This window comes from Schistosoma mansoni, chromosome W (genome assembly GCF_000237925.1).
Source record: "Schistosoma mansoni strain Puerto Rico chromosome W, complete genome".
Classification (NCBI taxonomy): Eukaryota; Metazoa; Platyhelminthes; class Trematoda; order Strigeidida; family Schistosomatidae; genus Schistosoma; species Schistosoma mansoni.
Window position 1 is genome coordinate 3,594,962 of NC_031502.1, and position 24,294 is coordinate 3,619,255.

General features: G+C 33.7%; 1 protein-coding gene and 1 non-coding gene across 2 annotated transcripts in view; one reads left to right on the top strand and one right to left on the bottom strand.

The window, feature by feature from the left end:
- Nucleotides 1–24,294, top strand: part of Smp_169560 (subfamily M23B non-peptidase homologue (M23 family)) — a gene marked incomplete at its 5' end in the record, with an annotated part of 56,711 nt that overhangs the window by 30,743 nt on the left and 1,674 nt on the right. Inside the window, 11 exons of the mRNA XM_018799947.1 lie at nucleotides 1,062–1,346; nucleotides 2,971–3,243; nucleotides 4,600–4,808; nucleotides 5,681–5,855; nucleotides 7,377–7,549; nucleotides 9,927–10,041; nucleotides 12,456–12,676; nucleotides 15,134–15,427; nucleotides 16,653–16,850; nucleotides 18,274–18,674; nucleotides 20,839–21,040. Of these exons, the coding sequence (XP_018653809.1) occupies nucleotides 1,062–1,346; nucleotides 2,971–3,243; nucleotides 4,600–4,808; nucleotides 5,681–5,855; nucleotides 7,377–7,549; nucleotides 9,927–10,041; nucleotides 12,456–12,676; nucleotides 15,134–15,427; nucleotides 16,653–16,850; nucleotides 18,274–18,674; nucleotides 20,839–21,040 (2,546 nt within the window). The remainder of the gene's footprint in view (nucleotides 1–1,061; nucleotides 1,347–2,970; nucleotides 3,244–4,599; nucleotides 4,809–5,680; nucleotides 5,856–7,376; nucleotides 7,550–9,926; nucleotides 10,042–12,455; nucleotides 12,677–15,133; nucleotides 15,428–16,652; nucleotides 16,851–18,273; nucleotides 18,675–20,838; nucleotides 21,041–24,294) is intronic.
- Smp_tRNA_01464_Gln_TTG.1.1 lies at nucleotides 13,448–13,513 on the bottom strand. The gene has a single exon. It is a non-coding gene (tRNA).

Genomic DNA, 24,294 nt, shown 5'->3' on the forward strand with positions numbered 1-24,294 from the left:
CTTAAGTTTTGGAAATAATGTTATGATCTTATTAGTAACTGTAACCAGCAATGCTTATTCCCTAATTCAGTTTTTCTCATGTTTCTTCCTCTTTTCTGGTTGGTTAGCAAAACGTTTACCTAATTTTCCGTATCCTCGTTAGTCATGCTTTCGTTCTTATATGCACTGAATTTTACTGTTTTAATTTGTCCTACGTGAATATTAAGTTCCTTCTACACTTTGTCTTCTTCCTGTGTGAACGCTAAAGTGTGGTGTGCCAGCTGTAGTTATCAAGTCTGTAATAAAAGCGTTCTTATTAAAGTAGCTAAACTGTTCCTTAATCCGTAAGTATCGTAGGCTAACCGTAAACCTCAACAGGCATAATCGTTCTTGTTACAGCTTAAAAATATCTCAAAATCAGTTTGAAGTATTACATTCACCACTTATAAAGTTATCTTCGCTTAAACATTCAACTTTTTATCGTTTTAAAGACATTTTTGAAATCCTTCCTTTTCATTTGGTTTTTCTCAGCTATATTTTTTGCTCTTAACTTTTCATTACAATATATATACAGTGTTTATATATATATATACTGCAAGTTTTTTCTTTCGTTCAGCTAATAGGAAATGTAATAAGAATCTCGATTACAAACACTCTGGCAGGGTTGATATTGTATCCGACTTTGAGGTTTCAAACAACAAACTACCATCGATTTCACATAAATTGAAAGGTAGAAAACATTTGGAGTCTGGTTCGTCCTAGCATGGGACTTCAAAACAGTGCTCGTTCACAATTCCAATGAATAAAGTGGTGATGCGCAACATCACGAACCGATCGAAATCAAAGATGTTAACCATTTAATACCAACTCGGTGATTTAAATGTTGACCGCGAATTCTCAAGGCCACTTGTATAATTCCTGGTAAAGTTGTGCGTGCGGACATCTTTCAAAACTCTTTACAGATCCACTGCTTCCCAGTTTTCATTGGTTTTTATACAAATTTAAATCCTTTACGTAAACTGTAATATTCAAATTGTTGTTCATTCCCATTGCGTTTCTCCTTTTTAAAATACGCATTATAGGGAAAAAACGATTGCCGACAAATATTAAACAGCAACAAGTGAATTTACCATTATGTCCAAAAGGTTGGATATCATTTAGAGAGAATTGTTATTGGTTACCATCGGTACGCGATAGAACGAGTTGGTCAAACGCAGAACGTGTCTGTCAAGAAAAGGCCGGTTACCTTGTAAACCACCGATCATCAAACAATGGTCATTTGGCTTCTGTACATTCTTCAGAAGAATTACAATTTCTAATTAACAGATCATTATCATCGTCGTTCTGGATTGGTTTGAAAGCCTTTTGTAAGATTATTTTCCTCGTTAAAAATTTATGTTTGTAATCACAATTCTAACCTTATCTTAAATACTTGGGATTTTTATGTGTGTATAAATACCGATACGAACAATCATCATTTTCTTAGGATTACTCAAATTTATGACGTTTATTTGGCCGACAAGTATCTGGTTCATTTGATCCCTTGTAAATACAAAAAAATCCAACTGCTGTTGGTATTTTTTAAAAACTAGTCCATTGCTGCTAGATACTAGTGTGTATATTGATGACGAGAGCGTAAAAATGTCTCGGTAGACTAGAATATTGTCAACAAGTAACACTTCGTAGATCTTGTATGTGATCACAATACTAATACCGTGAAGGGAATGTGGAGGTTGTTGAAAAACTGTTGCAGGAAAGAAATGACTTCTAAGTGGTATATATATATATATATACAAAACAAAGCAGCTCACTCTGAATCAAGAGGAAAGTTTATTACTTATAATCTAAGCGTATCTTTTACATTTAACTATATTTTCATCTTCATCGTAAGAGCATAACTAATTTCTATTTCACAGTATATATCACAGACTACTGCTAGTTAGAAAATCACTGAAGATCAGGAATTACTGGTAAGTTCTCTCATCCCGGCATAAGACTCCTAAACAGTGCGTATCCACGACCTTGCTGGGGGCTTGCCCTAGAACTTTCAAGTGTCAAAACGAGTGCTTAACTTCTAGACCACTGAGCCATCACACAACAATTTACATCTCAAACTTCAATCATTGTTTTGTGAAGTTGCTTTCTGCATATATATATATATATATATATATATATATATATTCAGCAAACAATAACACGACCAGCATCAACGCAAACCACGCAATCGGAATCCAGGTCGAAAGAATAAACTGTTGAAGTTTTATTGTTTAACTTTATCTTACTGTTGTGATCATTGACGCAGCCACACTATCCATAGTTCTGCAAGTTTATATTTCTTTATTACGGATTAGTTTGCAAGAAAATAGCACATAGATGTGTCGGTGTTAGTGTTTATTTGTCTTAACCTCAATATTTTAACTGTACCAGATGAACCGAAAAATGCTAGATATTGGACACATATTTAGCACTGAGTTGCAGATCTGCTACAAATGCACGTACAAATACCTTATTCCATTACTCTTAATCATAATAAAATGTATATGTGTGTATGCGATGCTGTGTTGCAGTAAATCGCAGATGAAGAAAAACATTTCGCTGAAAATTAGTCTTCCTGTTTATTTTGAGCTTAATTAGTAATGATTGAACTGGTGAAAGAATACTATACCTGACTATCCTTCGTCGACTTCTAAAATGTCTGTGAGATAGTCAAACCAATTAGAATGTAGGGGGTATCAATGAATAAGGTATGTGCTCAAGCAATGGCTGCTGTGTAAGTTTTTCATAATTCAATCATCTAAAATTCTTGTATAGTAATCCCTTTCTGTATCATGTATTTCTACACTTCTCGAGTGTACAGTAGTATCCTCAATAGAATGTTAATTGAATGTCATAGAGAAATTTAACTGTCAACTATATTGTTGTATCGTCTTTTTCCTATATCTTTATACTCATCTCCGCATACCTCTCTGTCTTTTTGAACCCTAACTACAGATTCTGGTATAAAACCTACGTCATCGGTGAATTTAGTATGGAGTGATGGTTCAGTTATGGATTTCTCTGTATTTCCTTCAATCGATACTTCTGCTACATTGAATGAACTAAAACATCCTGAAAATTGTATCTCAGTCACTGATAAACATCACCATTATTCATGGGATATTAATGATTGTATGGAGGAAAAAAGTTTTATTTGCCAATTTCCTAAACTGGATCTGTTACTACAACAACAGCAACGGCAAACAACTGTTATGGATGATAGACGAGGTAAACGTGTATGTTCGTATGTACGTGTGGTTATACATCTACGTTGATCGTGACTGACTGACCTATGGGTTTCAGATAGGCCTTGTCGTAAAACACTAACAGACATATAACATTGATTATTGTCATTGTATAGGCGTAAGATTTTGTTTTCACTGGTAAATAGAATCGAATTTTTAATCATGTAAGTTTGCGCTTACGAAGCTAAAAATCAGTTCCCATTATCCTGTAAACTTACATCATGCATCAAAAAGTATTGAAACTATAAACTCATTAGGATGATCATCACCAACGTGTGGTAGTACACGTAAACTCTTACTTTTTTTAAGATAATTAACTCAGTAAGAAGTGACATTTTATAAATACCAGTATTACGTATTATACTCAGTTGTCCTATTCAAAATTAAGACTCCATGACAAAAATGACAATCTCGTTCATTTCTATCCTCGTCGAATTTCTTACCTCATTCTTTTAACATGATAAAACCAGCTTAGATCGACTCGTGACTTCAACTGTGAAATACAAAGAAAGTCTATTACTGCTTCGATTAATAATGTACATAGGTATTTGTAAGAAAATCCTCAGGTATCTTTGAAAATTAGTAACTAAACACATAAGTTCTAAGGCATTAGATCCCAAGTTACATATGCAACTTGTTGTTTTAAAAATGTCGATTTTAGTTTGTTGGGGATGTTAGATCCCTAGAACTCAGTTGGTAAATGCCTTATTTTTGTAATTTTATTTTAAAATTTTGAATTTTTTGTTTTCACGCTAAAAGCGCTCATTTTCACCTTCATGTTGTATTTCCCACTATTGGTTCGTTATATCTTTTTGTATGCTATTTTGTAACGCTTCCCAAGGACAGTTTTGTGCTGTATATATGCGTTTGATTTGTGCGTCTTGTGATTGCTTGTGGAATATATTTCCCTCTTCCGATCTTGAACTTCTCTTGTTAGCTGGGCTGGGACGCGTCAGAATAACCAGCTTATTGGTCTTTGCTCACAGAGACTCTGTTCCGTTCTCAAATTAGATGAACTCTTAATCGCTTCAAACATAAAAACGTTTAAGCCTATTTCGGACTGGATTTGTTTTAGGAATTATATTCCAGTCAGCCGACACACAACTTGGAACCTGGAGCATATGGCCTTCCATTCAAGTTGCTACCCCACCTCATCTCAGTGAGATACCAGAGTTCGCTGTATATAGTGACGGTATTAGTGACAATGAAACAGAAGAAGCGTAGAAAAACGTATTCGAAAAGAAACTGTATATGTAATGCACTTCTTAATTAAGTTTATTTTTGATTAACAATATATTTATAAAGGTAATTTTCTTACTCTCTCTTAAATTTAACAAAGAAATCAAATCACCACTGATTACTACCACTACTATTACTACAACTTGTACCGAGAAATCATTCCCAATACGTAGTAAAATTGGTCCATATTGTTATAGTGAATTGTTGAATGATGCAATAGATTGGAGCAATGCTGAATCAATTTGTCGTAATATGCACGCTAATGCACATCTTGTTTCAATTCATTCATATACTGAGTTAAATGAAATTGTAAGTATGATTGTTTTGTAATTATTCCTTAATTATTGATACGTATACGAGTGTGAATTTCAAGAAAAAACACTTGGCAACCTGTTGACATGTTTACTGATTTCGAGGGCGTATCTGTGATGAAAGTTAGGGGAAGGTAAACCAAGACAATATCAGTTCATGAAATTATTAACTACAGATCTTAACCACCATACGAGTAGGTTCAAACTATCTGGTTAGGATCTGCGCGACTATCGTTGGTAATAGTTGGAGTTACTGACTGACATGGTTCAGATTTATTCACTCCTTGTTCCTTCTCAAATTATATTGTCTATGCCTGATTTTTTTTCAAAAAAATTTTTTTGCTAGATTAATTTGAAGGTTGTAGTCTTTGGATGTTCATTGTTAATATTTATTTTTCAGAAAACACCCGACTTGTACGGGTGTATTCATAATTAACATATTTCGATCAACAATCATCAAATGGTTCTAATTTTAACATCATCCTACAGGTAATCCGTTTGAAGAAACGAGATTACAACCAACCCTCCATTTTCAACATTTCTGATACTAGCCTATTAATCAACAATCTTATCTGTGTTCTCATGTAATCTCAATATGGCTTCCGTTTTAATCCTGTTTTTAAGTACCCTGATATATCCTGACCCATTCTATTAAATCCCCCACCGAACAGCCGATTACATGATCTCTATTCTTAAAGGTGAACTGAAGTACCGTTCTTTATACATATATTTTATGGTTCTTGAAAGCCAGCAGGTTTTTTTCTCAACGTAAGACAAATGTATCTTTACAGTTAGTCATGCTACTTGTACGTAGTCTATGCGTTTTATTACAAATGTTTATATTGACACAAAAATATATTCCTTGTTTAGACTGAAATTATCCATCGAAATTCACAATCAATGCGCACTACCTGGATTGGATTGTATGAATCAAACTTTGCTTACAAATGGTCTGATCAAACTGATATTAATTATATACCAGTTTCAGCGGACATCAGTAAAGAGTCGAGACACTACATGCAAGATTGTTTTGCGCTGGATTCAGGTTTGTTTTATTTATTACGATTAAAAAAAAAACCAAATATTTATGCGGAGCTTGCAAATATTATTGAACTTAATAGTTTATTTCGAAGACACACCTTGATTGGACAGTCATTGGAAAACTAACAGATACTGGATAACTACGAAGTCCTAGCATAAAACTACTTATCACTACCTCACTTAGGATCGAACCTAGGAACTTCAGTCCACTCAATCAACGCTTAATGTTTAAACCATTGAGTTGAAACACAACGCTTTACATTTCTAATTTTGATTAATTTTGGATATTATCCATCCATCTTCTCCAGGGAGGTCGGGGATATGTTGTGCTGAGTAGTCTTATACTAGGAAGAAATATCTACCCAGCGCTTCGTAGTTTCCAACAGTTGTCAGTTCATAATGTAGACTATGGAAATGAACTTGTGTTCAAATTCGGATTCATATTTTCATTTATTGATAACGTAATTTTCATCCGTTTATTTTAAGTAATGGAATTAACATAAGACGTTCAGTAAACTTTAATTAATCTCAGAGATAATTTCTTCTTCGGTTTACTGCTGTCAACTGTGTGTACATTAACAATCAGGGATTATCGTGGTTCATTCATATTGATAAAATTGAACAGGTACACGGTCCTATGACTATTAATGGTTGTTATGCTATCACGCTGATTGAATAAGGCTGGATATGTGCTTTAGTAAACTACAAAGTTGTAATGATTTAAATGGTGTACTTACCACAATACTTGGTAGCTCTTCGGTTCTATTTTCTGTGAAACAATATGGTCACACAGTTCATGAGTTGTATCAAATTATAAAGAGATTAATATTTACATTTAATATGTTTCATGTAGGATCCTTAACTCAGACGATATTATCTCAACTTGTCTTCGATTTCAATTGTTTATTGTTGACCTACAACCTGTCATTATCTCCCTGTTTATTTTGATTTTATCTCCCTCCGATCTGATTCTTGGTTCTATATTCGTTCATGAATTTTCTGATTGGCTAATAAATTGGATCGATTTCTATGCATTTGTTGATTGCTAATAGACCTGATAGTGTTAAAGGTCAGCAATAACCAATCAAGATCGAGATTGTCAAGACAAGTTGAGAGTTGCATATGGAGAAATGCGAATTGTTCAAACCGATTTGAAGTTTGTGTTGATGATGTTGTTCAGAAAAAAACAATTGAAGATCCACAGCGAAAGTATTCAGCTCAGAGAACGGAATTTTACTAAAAACCAATGAGAATATTCCCAGTTCGAAATCAGTCTCCATCTATTCAAACAATTACAACTACCTAGGATAAATTAAAATTGAAACTAACTAGAATCCCTAATGAAATACTATTTGACTTAGTTTTTTTATAACAGCTTGCTATATTAATATTTTTATGAAAAAAATTCATTATATTCATCAAACTTCTGAATAACATGAGCAAAATTGTAATTAGACACTGTTACACATATATCTGTTTCACTATAACTAAAGAACATTTTCTCTTCTTCCTATTATTCTAATAGTTAATTCATCAATAAACTGGAAAGCTATGCCATGTAATAAACCGTCTTTGAGTTTTATATGTAGATTGAATTTGAATCCATCTACAACGTTACCAGACCTAACTACAGTTGATTCATTAATATACCCAACATGTCCTCCTGGTTTCCGATTCCATCGTGACCGTTGTTTCCAAGTAAATTATTATTGTTATATTTATCTTTTATCTACACATTAAGTAATTCTGTTTATAGTGTGCACTAATTAGTCATTGATTACTTAACAACATCCTACTCAATATTGATTGAATTTTAGTTATCAAGTTTGAATGTGATCGATAGCTGACATATCTGAACATTAGTTGCACTACATTCTCATTGTCTGGTAGCGACTGACAGTAAGCTCTATGGCTTATTGTTAGTTGGTGCTCATCGACTACGCTTATTTTGATTGTTTAGCGAAATAATGCTCCGTGTGTTTTGAACATCTTGGTTATTTTGTATTCCAACAAGAGACATAACCACTAACTGATTGGAGCGGCAAATTAAACGAAAGGGATCGATCCTACCTAAGATTCCAGATATATGCTGCTGGGGTGAGGCAACTAGCACGAAATCCAGCCGTAGAGTTCCTTGTTGACTGCCTCCAGGAACTCCAATATCTAAAACCTAATTGGGTGATTTCTGGAGTTAGTGTTTTTTTTTCAATACACCTCAAACGTTCAGTCATACCCATAATCTTCGATTCTTGTGAGGTGAATAACCATTTGCTGTTTTTAAAAAATTCCGCCTTATTTCATGCAATGGAATTTTGTGAATTAGCAGACGACTACAATGGTATTTTACCCAATGTATTTGTACATTATCGGTTACGCACATAAGTGAAACCGTGCATATGCATACATATGTACAAATTATACACCTAGTGTTGTGTGTACAAATAGATTGGTATTATTATAAATACTGTCATAATTATTTAATCATATCTCTGTCATCATTGTTTTGTGTTTTGTTGTAAACCACCTACAATTTAACAATGTTCTATTTTTCTGTTCTGCTCACTGGAAATGAAATGTCGGGAGTTTTTGAGTTTGTTCAATTTTTCTTTTACTAATTATAAACGTTACAAGTAAATTATTTCATACGTTGAGTGTATTGATAAACAGTGTGTATAGTTAGGGTTATGATAATAATAATGTTATTTCAGTGTTATGTAAATGACTGTGATCCCGTATTCATTCAGCTGTGGGGCTGGTAATCTTGATTATCGGATATTGCTACGTGTTTATTCATGTTGTACTATACTATTCTACATTACATAGTATTATGCTATACAATTCAGTAATCATTACAACACAAACGTGCATATACATGAGTTAAAGCATGTTGTTTAGTTGAAAATACCACAGCATATTTTATAAGCATTATTCCATTAAATCAAGAATTCGGCTTCTTTGAAAGCACAACCATGTATTGATGACGTCGGTCAAAATCCATGCAGATAACTGACCTAATACTTCAAGGATGTTTGAGACACAAACAGTATGGTTTTAACGTTATTGCAGTCCTATTTGTAGGTTGAAATATTGATTGTTTGATCCGATGGTTTCATTACCTGATTACCAGTCACGTAGATGGTCATGCTTATACAGTTTATTCGATGTTAAATTAGAGAACCCATTCACTGACTAGTTAGTATATACATCTGCATTATACAGAATGGTTGTCTAAAACATCCAAATCACTGAAGCAAATATCTACAACCGTAACACTTGACGATACAGGTTTTAAACCTATAAAACGGATATTATTGCTCATTTCTTGATAATGCAACTCAAACTTTGACACCTATCGAGGACAAAAATGAGAGTCTTCATGTTCAAACAATGTACATGCTTTACTTCGTTGTTCCATAATAATTAGACATGGGCGTGGTTGTAGAAGGTTACCTTTTAGTTATCTGTTCGGTGCTGGGAAAAGGAAGTCATTAGAAATTCCTCATTTACCCCCTACATTTTCTTCAAGTTGACACTTGCCAGCACGGTTTACTTTCAGTCTTGTGGTAACTGCACTTCCTATGTGATTCAGATTCACTTCACTGAGTGTTAGTTACTTGTAAGTTATTCGAACCCCTACTGGGATTGATAACTTTAAACGAAGTGGTTCAAAATCGTTTGCGATGGTGCAGTTGCATTTCTTCTTTTTCTTCACGAACATTCCAAACCTATGAATTTCTCATGACTTTCTGTCTTTATTTTACGAATTTATATTTTCCTAAGTCGTATCTTTGATTTCTAATCTTCTCTATTGCCTTTGATACTGTTGCTATCTCTACCGTTCTAAAATTTGGCTTGACAATTTCATGTTTCTCTACTAATTGAGTATGGCTACCGATTTCTGTGTTGCGATTGACTGACTGACCGTTACTGATCTCCTGTAGAAGTGTAACATTTTTAGGTTCGAATGGTAACTGAGCATTAACCACTTTATATATATATATATATATATATATATATATATATATATATATATATATATATATATATATATATATAATTACTCCTCTGTACATAGTTGATTACAGATAAATTTACCTGGAGTGAAGCCAATGACAATTGTCACCAGATTGTGAAACCATACACAAATTTTAATGGATCGTTAGCCCGTATCGACAACGGACTTGATCAGCGTAAGAAAAAATGTGTTTTTTACGTATCAATTATTATTTATTTTATTATAGACATTTTGTTTCGCAGGTGAAATAGTGTACTGGTATGGTGACCTGAAACTCATTACTCCCAGTCAGCGGGTTCCAAGATGGAAGTGGGCTTTTTTCTTGCATATATAGACCTACTGCCGGACCTAAGCCGGAATACAGGTGGAAGTTTGGGCATGGGGTTTGCAACCCCATTCTATAGAAAAACAACCTTGCTATAAAGATCGCCGACTAGAAAAGGTCATATACAGCATTTAAACTATGCATTGGGAGTTGATTTATCTTCATTTCGAAGAATTATGACGCCTCATGGTGAAAGTGGAGATTCTTAGAAACCTGCGAATCCAGTTTACATTCTAACAACCAGAACAACGATTATTATGGGTGCATAAAATGTCTGGGCGATCTGGAAGACCGGAAACTCCATTCAAATAGCTTTAGAAAGGAGGAGATGCAAGTTGCCGGTTCTCGGAATAAGTGGAACCCTTTGGTTTCAAGCTGGACAGAAAAGATTAGATTCGGGAGAGATGTTTTTATACTCTATTTACGGAAAAGAAAGTGTTCCACACACAAAAGTAGTTCAAATAATACTTTACAAGTAAACACGTGAAGCCTTTATAGGATGGGAATCTCATGAATGCAAAATCATCAAAGCATCTTTCAAAACAAAGAAGAAATGGATCAAAATAAACTTTATCCAGTGCTGTGCACACACGTATGATAGCAATGAAGGCAATTAAGACCAGTTTCATAATACACTGGTGTTGATCGTAGAGACTTGCCCAGGAAATGATCTGACTATCTTTTGGTATGAAGATATCATGGGACAACATGAACTGACTGGTAGGAAGGAGATTTGCAGATTTATGTGCCTTTAACAGAATGATTTTATATGATACTTTATTCCCACACAAACACATACATAGAACTACACGGGTCTCACGTAATCACACTACAGGGAACGAGACCGATCATATATGTATCACTAACAAATCGGGTTACTGAAAGAACAGAATTAAGTGAGGAGCTGGAATAGATTCATATCACCACCTGGTTTTTGATAAGATAAAAATGAAGCTAAAGAAACACTAGACAACTGGGGTTCAATACAGCCTTCCTTAGAGATACTGAGAAACTCGACGAATTCAAGTTAACCCTCAGCAGTAGGTTCCAAGCCTTACAAGATTAACTGGGAGAAAAAGACATTACAATGGAGGACAACTAGAATGGGATCATAGGAACACTAACTTTAACGTGTTAGATGCTAAGTCGCAAAAAGCACCATCATAAGGAATTGATATCTTTCGAAACCCTGGACTGGATTCAAGAAAGGAAGAATTAAAAGACAGCAATTAACAACAGCCGAACAATATAGGATTCACGTTTTATCCTCTTTGGGACTTGTTTTTTGGATATATCGGGTTTCCCTTGAGACCCAAAACAAATTCTTATCAATTTAAACACTACTATGTTTTTCATTGAGCCACTTAGTTCTCCAGAGTCACCTAATTGTACATTCCTTATTTTAGATAAAAAAAGTCATTGATTTAGGGTATATCTCACGTACATGTTTTGTTTAATGGATACTGTATTATTCCTTAACCAACATATGTTAAACTAAATTCAACATGCGATCTTTCTAAACACCATCTCAATGTGCTGAATAATTAATTTAATTTCATTAAATTTGAGAATGTTTTCAATTGTGCTTTTTGTCTTCATGTGTACATTGATATTTATTGTGTTGTGCATTGTTTTGACCGTCGGTCGAGTTGATCAATAGCCAAGAGAGGTCGATTATTGAACAAAAGTTAGAATGTAAGATATAAATAAAAACTAAACATATTTAGAAACTAATAAAACATTAATTCCAGAACATTATGGATTTTATGACATATGAGATCAATGTATGCCTTAAACAAAGCCGTTTTGTCTTATCTGTTACGATGTTAACACATAGTTCACCCATTTAAGTACTCTGAAATTTTATACTATAAAATAATTATTATGTGCGTATTGGTGATTAACTCTTTCTCTCTGTATTCTGACCTAGACTTTGGGAAATATAGGCTAAGACCTCAACTAGGTGTATAATTGGCTTTAGCTAGTTGCATGCCTTTTTTATAATCTCTAGCCTACTGTTCGCCTCTGAAATAACATCTGAACACAGACATGTGATATGTCTGCATAGATCCAGTCTATCAATGAGTTCCTGTCATATGATTGATCTCCGCTGGTAGATGTTAATTATTTTTTGTTTCATAGTTAACAGTGTTGGGATACAAGACTCTAGTTTCATCCTCCGTATATGTGTCTCTTAGTGCAATAGAGGAGACTCATATATTTTTCATTTCTTATGTTCATCTCTCTTATATTTTTTATTTCAGAGTTTCTAGCTAGTCTCCTAGATAATCTTGAACCTGAAAAATCATCTGCAGTATGGATTGGTTTGTACCGTAATTTATCACATAATTCTCACAGTTACGATTGGGCAGATGGTAAAAAACCTCAATTCATCAAACCAATTATAAGAGATCATCAGCTTTCTTTGTATAGTCATACTTTCGTTTCACGAACAACTATTTCGATTAAGTTGAAATCTATGAGTGTATGTTATTTTCATGGTTCTCTATTCTAATTAATTTATCACTTGTTATTAACCAAATAATAATACCCAACATTCGTTTTTCTTAGTTTTACGTCTCTAGAAAATCTATTCAAATCTTAATCTCACTAATCAAATCGTTGCTGGTACTCCTGGTCTCGAAAAAAATGTAAACGGTAATAATATATCACTTGACTGCTCAAACTGATACGGACTGAGTGTAGTTTAGTTGGAGGTTTTTTCTTAACTACTTAATTGTTCCTACTGACCGAAGTGACTCTTTAAAATTTTTTATCGTAATTTTTCTTTAGTGGATATTTATGTACAACACCACAAAGGTCAAAGCTCCCAACTTTCTTTCAACAGTTCTCAGGTTTGAGGCTCACTCCACTTAATCTGGTTTTAATATTTGGTGGTATCACTAGCTCCTCACACATAGTATATAGCTCACAGCTAAATGCAGTAACGTGTTCTTGACAATTGAATTACAATAATATTACATAGGAATACCTGTGATCTCGCATGAGATTTAACTTAAAGTCTTTTAAATTCATTTAGTGTTGTTTGTTTGAATCTTCCCATCGATGTATCAGGACTGCAACTGATCAGTCTCTAATTGGCATATGTGCATACTGTGCGTATTGCCTCGATATAGCCTTAATTCACAAGCATGGTAAGCAGAGATGGATAATGGCTAGCAGTGGAATCCAGGACGCGCGTTTCGTCCTATTTGGGACTTGTCAGCTGGATGTGCCTGCATCTCAGAGTTGATGTTCACTCTGGGACTCGAACCCAGTACCCTCGCTTCAAACGCCATCGCGTTATCCACTCGGCCACTGAGTCCTGATAGCCACTTGCATGTGCTTGTGTTTAGTAATTGCATAAAAAAAATAATTTTGTTAAATTGTTGTAATACTGTTATGCAAAATAAAACTGATGTTTATAATATAAATATGATATTGCAGACCACTATCCATCTGCTTACCATGCTTGTGAATTAAGGCTATATCGAGGCAATACGCACAGTATGCACATATGCCAATTAGAGACTGACCAGTTGCAGTCCTAACACATCGATGGGAAGATTCAAACAAACAACACTAAATGAATTTAAACTTCACCCCATCGCACAAGCAAGTGGCTATCAGGACTCAGTGGCCGAGTGGATAACGCGATGGCGTTTGAAGCGAGGGCACTGGGTTCGAGTCCCAGGGTGAACATCAACTCTGAGATGCAGGTACATCCAGCTGACGAGTCTCAAATAGGACGAAACGCGCGTCCTGGATTCCACTGCTAGCCACTATCCATCTCTGCTTAAAGTCTTTTAGTTGTCCAAAGTGTCCTGCAACCACTTGATTTCGAGATTATATGTCGATTAGCTTTGAATAAAAAAATTTGCTGTTGATCGAACTATGTAGTAACCATTGTGAACCCTAAACGAGTTTGTGTCATTGACACACTTGCTGGAAACTGCGAAATCTCAGTTAACTTCTTTTGTTCGAACTGAAAATGTTCAATAAAGTGTTCAGTACTTGAAAAAATCAGGTTTTTGTATTTATCGGGATCTATCGATATCGTGTACATCAACTTTCTTCATTGTTAAGCATATCAGCAGGTTGAAGAAAGATTTCGAAATTATGAACTGTTGAATTGTTTCATGAAAGCATAGATTTCTTGATTCCGATTTGTGTGATGATCATATTTATTTGACTGAAGACACGGTTCCAAATCTAAATCAATGAAATACTTGTTTTCATTCTTTCTTTTCTTCAATGATATGAGTTTTTTTAAAATAATTCGTCCTTTCGTTTTGGATAGATGTTTCTGTCTAAAATTCCCATCCTCCCTTTATCGACATTATATTTAATTTTATTTTAATTCAAAAAACTTTACTAGACCGGATTTTTTATTAAGCTAATGTATCACAAGTTTTTTATTGAAATTTTTCACGTATAGTTAGAATGTTTTTATTGTCTAAAGTTTTATACTCAACAGTTGGTGTTGTCAACAGCATACTGTCTGACTGATATTAGCGATCATAATTTTAATCTACTACTCACTGCTAGCATACTTCAATTTGTACATAAACTAATTAGACATTTCTGGTCATTATAACATCGCTAAGTTATATATATATATTTATATATACTTGTACATACCGAGTTATATTCAATAATTCGAAATTCTTTTCAATATAAAATATCTTACAATTTATCTCTTAATCAATTGATCATCGAATGAAGTTATCTTGTACTGTTATAAAATCTAATAATAATAGTTTCTAGTCACATATTCCAGTCATTCGATCATATATATATTACTTAATTTTTTTGATTGTATCATGTACTTTTCTTTTAATTCTCTTAAGTCTCGATCAGAAATGAATTTCGCACCAGCTCTTATCTACTTTTTTATTATTTATTCACATAAATACATACACCGTGTCTTAATGCCAACTAGCTATGTACGTCGATGTTTCGTTCAACTGATCCTAGATTGAATGGAATTTGGCTTCAATGGTCTTGTGATGAACCAATTTATTTAAGTAGTGTATGTCAGGCGTCACCAATTAATCAAAATAGACATGTAAATCAAATGTTGCTTCCTCCGTATCGAACAGAGATATTTTATTGTCCATCAGGTTTCCAGTTGGGTACAACTGGTCTGTTGAAAGTTAAAGGTCAATCAATGGCAAAACTTTCCCAACCTATGTGTTATCGTGTGTTCAATCATGTCGCCAAAATGAATTGGGCTGTAAGTCTTATGCTTGTTTTATATACTTGTTGGTTAGTTTTATTACAATCTAAGTGTGATGAATTAACGAAGCTATATATTTGAACCATTGAATATCTACTTAGTGATCTAAAGTCTAACCGCTTTACGCGAAACTTGACATTCCCAGTTTCGATCCCTTGGAAGGGTCATGGACGCGTTTTGTTGAGAAGTTCTACAATAGTACAAAATGAGCTATCCAGTTTTTCCCAGTTTCCAGTGGTTGTCCAACTAACATCAGTTCATGATGTTAACTGCTCAATGTTTGAGAATAACAGTGTTTACACAAATTTTTTGCTTTGATCTGTGGTGGAGATGATATTTGCTAAGTGCTAGTGTTTTTATGGATTCTGACCTCTTTGAATAACTAGATAATAAACTAACAATTATGTAGGAACCACTAAATGTTACTCAACGATGCACGAATAATATTGTTATAGACTAATATTATGTTAGTAGCAGTTGTGCTATGTCAACTGAAAAACAAAGTAATACGCTGAATGGGATGTTTCATCACCCTTTTATTCTAACCAACGAATTCACTTTTATTCGACTCAAAAGTTACTGCCCATAGGTTCAGTCAGTCGGTCGTTAAAAACAGCGTAAAACGTAGCACATATATGCAGCGGTTAAAATCCCTTTACCATATGAATACGAGATGAAAATGTCAAGAAAAATGACAGTTTGATAATAAATAAGACAAATCATAAACAGTATGATTCGAGAAGAAAGAATGAATTCGCTTAACTGATTGTATAAAATAATCTTGAAACTCAGTATCTAAAGCGAAAACAAAGAGAGAATTGATCCATTCCATCATGCTACTCAATATCCTCAATAATATCTTACTACAAATTCATGAAGCCGCAACCAGGTAGTCTAAACCTACCATGTTCAGAATAGTTGCTTCTAAATTGGTGTAAAAAAAGTCGGAAAAATCAATTCGCAACCTCACAAACACACGAGTAGTCAATAAATATGGAAAAAGCATATATATATATATATATATATATATATATATATATATGTAAACCGGTTAAAGCATCCGTCTGGTTATCCGATATATATAATGTTCTGATAACATACTATTACTATGTTTTGTCTCAGTTCTTTAAGGTAACTTAGCTTAAAAAATCCTTGACAACAAAACTTAGTAACGATAGGAACAATTTTTTGTTTTAAAATTCAGTCTTGCTTTTCACTTTAGTCAGCAAATATGGCTTGCAAAAACTTAAGCACTCCAACATACAACGTCAGTTTGCTGACAATTGCATCAGTGTTTGAAGCTAGTTTCCTACGTGTATGGCTTAATCAACCACGTGATGCCAGTGGTGGTGGACTGCCAATTAGTGAATCAGTTTGGACAGCTTTGAAAGTACCAACTACTTGCCCTGATTGCTACGCAGTAAGTTAGTTGTCTGATGATCGCTTGCTTGGTACTCTTGTTTCCTCATCTCTCTTTCACCCCTTTCATTTACTTTGTTAACTTGCTTGTTTGGAGACGTTTCGCAATGATGGAAACGTTGCTATTTTCAGAAATTTGGAGACGGTTGAAGCAAATTGGTTAACATTGATTAATATCATTTACATGCTTACTACAGCTACGAAGTCGCACGCTCGAACTCCGTTTCACCTATTTTAATTCAGTCAACCGGCTGGTTTCACAATATACCTCACACTAAGCGCGCATCTTGAAGTCAAGTACACAAGTCTGTACTTGCTGAATGAACTAACCTAACAGTGTTAGTTGTTCTGAATGTTACTAGTGCTTGTTTCAGTTCGAAATAAGTGGGAGTGCCACCTAATAGCTGGACATCTGTCTGGTACTGATGAATAGATCAGATTGTTCACATGGTATTATACCTCAAACCACAATTGAGTAGATATTTGTTAGAAAAACCGTACTTTTATTTGTGTAAAAACCGAATTTATTTTCTTGAATACGACTAACATCTTTTAAGCATTCATCTTTTTAATAACAATGCCGAAAGAGGTTGATGTGATATAAATTACAGATTAGTTAATAAGATGCATTATAGTGTTTAAGTTCTGTTCACGGAGTATTGATATTAATAGTAATGGTATTTCTGCATTGAATGTTCATCATGAGGTAATACCGGATGCGAAACTGTGCGAAATGTTATATAACTATTTCGTTTTGATTTTTGAATTTAATATTAACTGTCCAATTATCACATCGCCTTCGATCTATGTCTTCGAATTGTAATATAATAAAATTGTAAAAGTTGTTGCTATCCAATCGTTTCTTCTCTCTGTACGTCTTTGAAAGATCATAGGTTTTTGAACTAACCTCCAGGTTGAAATATGACTAATTAGGGATAAGATACATGTCCAGGAATTTGTTGAACTTCTGAATCTCACTGCCCAATATATCTGCATTATCTAACATTTTTCTGTTCAGCTATTCAGTTAATGCTTTGTTGGGGTAAGCTACACTGGCGCGTTGCAAAAGACATGTAGATGGCTTTAAACGATTAAAGCAAAGTCCTCAATAAAGACTACTCTCTTATGTACGTCACTGAAACTACGTTGACAAAAAAGTGCTTGGAAATGCAAAATATCTCACTGTTATTGAACATTTAAAGAATTATGATTGTCCTCAAACGTCGATTGTTAACAGTGGTTATGCGAACCCATTCAGTGCTCACTTAATCATTCATCATAGTTTTTATGGGTAATGTACGTGTAAGAACTCAGTCTTTGTAAAGATTCATTGGATAATTTTTCGAATATTTTGCATTCACGATTCCTTATTCGTCGACTTTTTCTTTTAAAAAAAGTAACAAATTACCAACTTTATATTATAGAATTGGACATGGGAAACCTATGATAATGAACCAGTCAGATATACAGATTGGTATAAATCACCGGGTGAAAATCCAGGTGGTTGTTATCTGTTTCATCAAGCGCCATACACTGCACTTGAAAATAACAGAATTGATTCAGGTGTAGGCAGTATTCAATTGGCAAGTTCATGTGAAACACATCAATTTGTTGCTTGTCAGACATTAGCTTTGATGAATGATACATCATCAAAATTATTATCTTATCATCGTAATACACCAAATGTCAATGTGCCTTCTACTCTACATCATCAACCAGTAAGACCTGATTGTTTTAACCCTAAGATAACAATGAGTAAATTTGAGCATAATGTTATATATGAAACAAAAATTATGCAGTCTGTTACCGGGAGACAATGTCTTAGGTTAGTTGATTGGTTTCTTTATTTTTAAATTAATAACAACATTGGTATTGGTAGTTCTCAACCAAATTTCACAATTCAGTTCTTCTCTCTTTTTATACTAGTTAATCATGTTCTTAGTTTTACTTAGTTTGATTTTCCAAACTTTTGTGTTGTTATGTTCTGTGATCATATGGAAATGAAACATTCAGATTTCATAGAAGTATAAGAGGGTAAATTTTGTTTCCTACAATTCATAATGATCAGTCATTTACACTCAATGATGCCAGCGGAATCGGAAAAAGGTGGTGGATTTTTATCGTCTGAAATGGCTAAGACATATCAAGTACGCTCCACAATAACCTACCTTGATGAGCGGTTGAAAGAAAGTTAAGGGAGCTTAAACTAAAACATGATCTAATCCACGGAGTCACTGGTTATTGGATTATGCCATATTAGGTGCAGATTACCTAGCTAAGTTTTCCCCAATTATCGTAACCAATAGTTAGAAACTATGGGTAACATAACTCAAAATCACAATGATATCCTTCTAACTGACCGTAAGCGGAATAAGTTGTAAGGTTCTAATTCTAGAATGACCCAAGTTTCAAATACAATTAGTACGTGGATTGAGATAAAGTCATATTATCTGACTGACTGTTCAAACTTGACTAGGTAAATTAAATGTCGAACGTTCTAACCCAAAGACTAAATTCCAGTGTTCTGAACTATTAAATCAGTGTTTCAGTTTGTTACTCTCATCGAACCTGTCTATTAAATGGTGTTATACTTCACATATCTTTTTTTATTATTACTATGAATTAGGTAAGATAAAAATAATGATTGATGAATTATGACTAACAGTGATATCCGGAACGTGTGTTTCTTCTTATTCGCGGCTCATTACTTAAATTTACCCTCATTCCACATTTGTTCATGTTACTATTTTAACTTAATACCTATCGCTTTTAAACGCCAGCTCGTTATCCAATAAATTTTTCCAGTCCATATAGTTACTAATGTGTTCATTGGATATGTCTATATCACTATTACTTATCGCGCTGACTGAATTTTTGATCTGTTTTTTTTGGTTTATGTGATAGGTAGCAAATGATTCTTGAAATTACAGAGCTCTGATTTTATAATTATTCTGTATTTTTCTTGTTTAATTATTCTTTGCTATTTTATTTTAAGATAATTTGTAACTGACCAATGAATTTCAAACATTTTGTAGGCAATTTTTTTGAATGCATTAAAATTAAAAAATAAAACATTCAAGTGTAATTATTTAATTGTTTAGTCCTTCAATCCTATTTCAAACAAGTAAATTGTATTATTAACTCTCTAAAATGGACATTTGTAAGGATGAACCTGTACTTTCACGACTGATTTGCAGTACCAAATATTTTCAACTACGATAAATATTGTTGTTATGTTAACACCTCAGGGTTCACCTAATTAATGAATTGCTAAAGCAAACAAATAAAACTTAGCTATTCTACAGTGCAGTATTTTTCTTCCAAACAGCTACAGATTGTTGACAAATATGATTTCTTTCATTAAACAAGTTATTTAGTTTATAATGCAGTGTACTTGTGAAACTTCAATTTATTTATGCACTATTCAAGTGGACTGATATTTATTTCCGTATAATTTTAATACGTGTATTTATTTGAGATTTTTATGGTTAGTTTGAAGTAGCTGAAATCAATCAGTTGTCAACTGTCTTAACGGATCATTTGATTTACAAGGTAGGAGCATAAGTTCAAGAGATACACATAGCTCTGGGTGACCTTCAATTAAATAAGATTCATTTGCTGTCTGTTCCCTTTAGATTTTAGTGTTTATCCCTACCATTGGTTTTTAAAAAGGGTTTTCTCACTCCTCTCTGGATAATCTTTCCTACCAACGCTGTTTCGACTTTGTACGTTTGCTACCACGTTGTCAGTACTATGGAGACATTCACCATATGGAAGCAATGAGTATAAATTTCCTGGCAGAGGCTTTCACTACGAGGCAGTATGAAAGTAAAAAACTGACAGCTTCTCACTCATGAACATACCAAGATATATCTAGCCTCATATCATTTTCCATTTGGAAGAAATATTTGTAGAAATAAAAACTTCATCTAGTTTTTTTATTGTTATCATCAATAATTTTTGATTTGTTGTTAAACAAAATTTTCTAGATGGGATTTAATTGATCATAATTTCACTGATGTGTCATTAGATTTCAATTTTATACGAAATCATTTACTCGCTGCTGAAATGGTTCATGGTGGCAGTAATACTTATTCATATGCTGAAAATTATTGTTCACTTATACACGATGGAAAAACGCAATCAACCAAATTCGGTTGTTACATCAGTATAAATCCACCAATGTTTGAGGTATCAACAATTGTCATGTATTATTTTATTAATATTCTGTATTGATTTCTCTATTTGGGTTATGTACTTCAAATCTTTATCTTGCAGCTAGTGGAGCATTGGAGTGTACTATTAACCCAATTATCCCTCATCCACGTGCTTTTATTTATTTGACCGCTAAAGTGGCATCATCAGCTCTGTCACACATGACTGAAACGTGATTACGTTTAGCTGTTTTTAACAAATCAGTTAGCAATTAGCAATCAAATTGTGATTAATATGAACTCAGAATAATAATAAAAAACAAAATTATATACAATGTGTAATTATTTCATTAGTTTATTTAATAAAAATCTATGTGAAGTAAGACTTGAATGGTTGGTGGTAGTCGACTAGTAATCTTGCTTGATCTATCATTCGTATTACTTCTCACTCGTCATCGAGGTGTCATCTGTAATCTTGACGAGACGGATTACTTTCTATGGGATCGGAAACTTTTTGTCACCCACTTTCACACTGTGCGATACGGTACCATTGAGATGTTCTGGCTGCGATTAAGCTTCTGTAAGAAAATTATTTACAACTGACTGATCACCAAGTAATAGTCATTGCCATGTTTGTTCAATCCCTTTAGTCCTGATCGATTTCTATCGATCAATCTGCAGTATATTGTTACTAGTCTGAGTGACTTACATGGAAGGTTAGGTTGCACACTATTTCATGCCACTTAGACTGTTAGTTGTATTGCAACTGGATCGTTAGAATTCTCTCAGTGCTAAAAATAAAAAAAGCCTTTGACACAATAACTTTTTAACTTTTATTTTTAAGAGTATATATTGTTAAAATAAAAAAAATTGAAATCGAAGTTTTCACGACAGATCAGAATCAGTTGGTATATTTTTTTAAAGAAAAGGTAAAGCACCCGATAACTATTTGCTTGTGGCTTTTAAAGTGCCCAATAATGCACGTTCAATAGTTCATATAAAACTTAATCCAGCTCTTAAACTAACTAGATTTACTTTTACGTTCATCTTATTTCATTGATGCATGTCTTTATTATTACCAACCTATTTAATTCCTTGAATTACTCCAAATCATAAATGTCCTGGGTAGTATTAATAGAAGAATGGTTAGCCGATAAAAGCGAACAAGTCACGTTAAAATCATGTATCCAACGGAATGTTGTCTGTCGAATCTAGGCGTTCAGTTTTATTAACGAAAACATCGTTAGATGCTTAAGGTTGTGGTTAAAATTGATATTTAAGGTTAGAGCTAAGACTAGGATGAATTAAGAGTTCAGACTTAAGATTAGGGTTTACACGAACTGGTCGTAAAACTTACTCCTAATCTTAAACTGTACATCGCGACCATAGATCATAACTGTTGGTCACTAACCCCTAACTCTAATCTTAAAGTGTGAATCTTAGTCCTAACATTAAACATCATTCATCTATACTTTCTGTCTACGACTGGCTAAATAAGGTCAGGAATTCGACAAGGTAACTTGAAGAGTAGTTCAAGCATTGCCCTTATAGTTCAGATTTATCTTCAATTACTTGTAATGAGTTGAAGATGTTGAATGGAATTCTCCAGTCGCAATACTTTGTCATTTTCTTCGGTCTTCCAATGGACATTAGTCTATGATGAAAATCATATTAAAATAGAAATAATCATAAACCAAGGACACGAATGTATGATATATTGAAAACACACATTATTCAATACAGTACATGGATATTATAGGTTGGTTAGAAATTATTTTTTACCATCATAATAGTTGGTCATAACATGTTTATATATATAATTTGTGTTCGGACAAAATGATCTCAGTCTGAAAATATTACTCTTGAAATTAATTTCGCCTTTTAATAAAATAAACAACTATACATTCTGTTACATGTTATTTTTTAAATTCAATTGCTAATAATTTAATGTATGAATGTAATAATATTACTAATAATTCATATTTATATGTTTTAACCGTTAATATGTGGATGTAGTTTGCCATCTAAACTTCATTGGAAGTATCCATTTGCAGATAAGTAGTTAATTACAGTTTGATTATAAATACGTTAGTACTTCACTGAAACTAATTCACCGTGATGCTCATTGTTACTCATGAGATAATAAACATCTGTATTGAATTAGTGACTGACTGATCGACTCAAACTTCTAGATGGGCGGGATAGAGGCGTTGGTTCCCGCGATTTTATTCATTTATAACTTGGTGTTTTGACATGTCGTTGAAGGTGATAAAAATACATTAATAGATGTATTTGAGTTTTTATTAAAACCATGAACAGATCAATGCTAGACAACCGTTAAAAACCTGGAAGCACTGGACGGCCATCTCGTCCCAGTATGGAACGCCTCACAGTACACATCCACGGTTCCACACCCGGGACGTGAATCTAAGACCTTCGGTTTGTAAATTTAAACTGATCATGTCATGGATCGGCATTATTACTCAATTAAACATTATCATTGCTGAGTCTCAATAGACATTATCTTCCGAACATTAGATTTTCCTTTTGATCATTTCGTTGATTTCTTACAAACTACCTTTCTTCGCTTACTTGAATAACTCATAAACTATAAAATTCAATAATCGCAAAAAATTACACTCATAATAATTATACTCTCACTAGTGAATAATTTCGAAAGGTAGATTTTGGAGTTTTAATGTGAAGCCGTGACCAGTGGAATCCAACTATATGGGGTGTGATGCAGTCAATTGCGTAGTATCACAGATTGACTGAAATTAGATATGTAAGCCATTAAATGTTGCCTCACCACTCTGAAGATCAACGCGAGACCTGAAAGTCATTTTTTCGATCCTCAGTTGGGTCGCAAATGTGCATTCCTGATGACTTTCGTCATACAATACTGTTATGAATTTAATAAAAAGAACAAGGCCATATGCAAATATGTTGTGGTCTTTTGTCCGTCTTTTTATCACGTGAATTATCCACCAATCTTCATACGACTTTTCTAATCCTAATACTGTGCCAAATTAATGACGTTCAACTGATATTAGCAGTCTAGCATCCTTATTGGTCCCTTGTCCGCCTAGCCCTTCCAATGGAGTCAAGAACACCAATTACAGCTTCTTCTATGCGAATCATTTATTTCAAGCATACTCGGTTTATATACTAGGCAGACAGACCACATCACACCATAAAATAGAAAATAATATTTGTACAAGATCAAGGCTAATGTGGCTGCGAACGTGGGATACAATAATCAATAAACTGAATATTATTTAGTGATAGTAA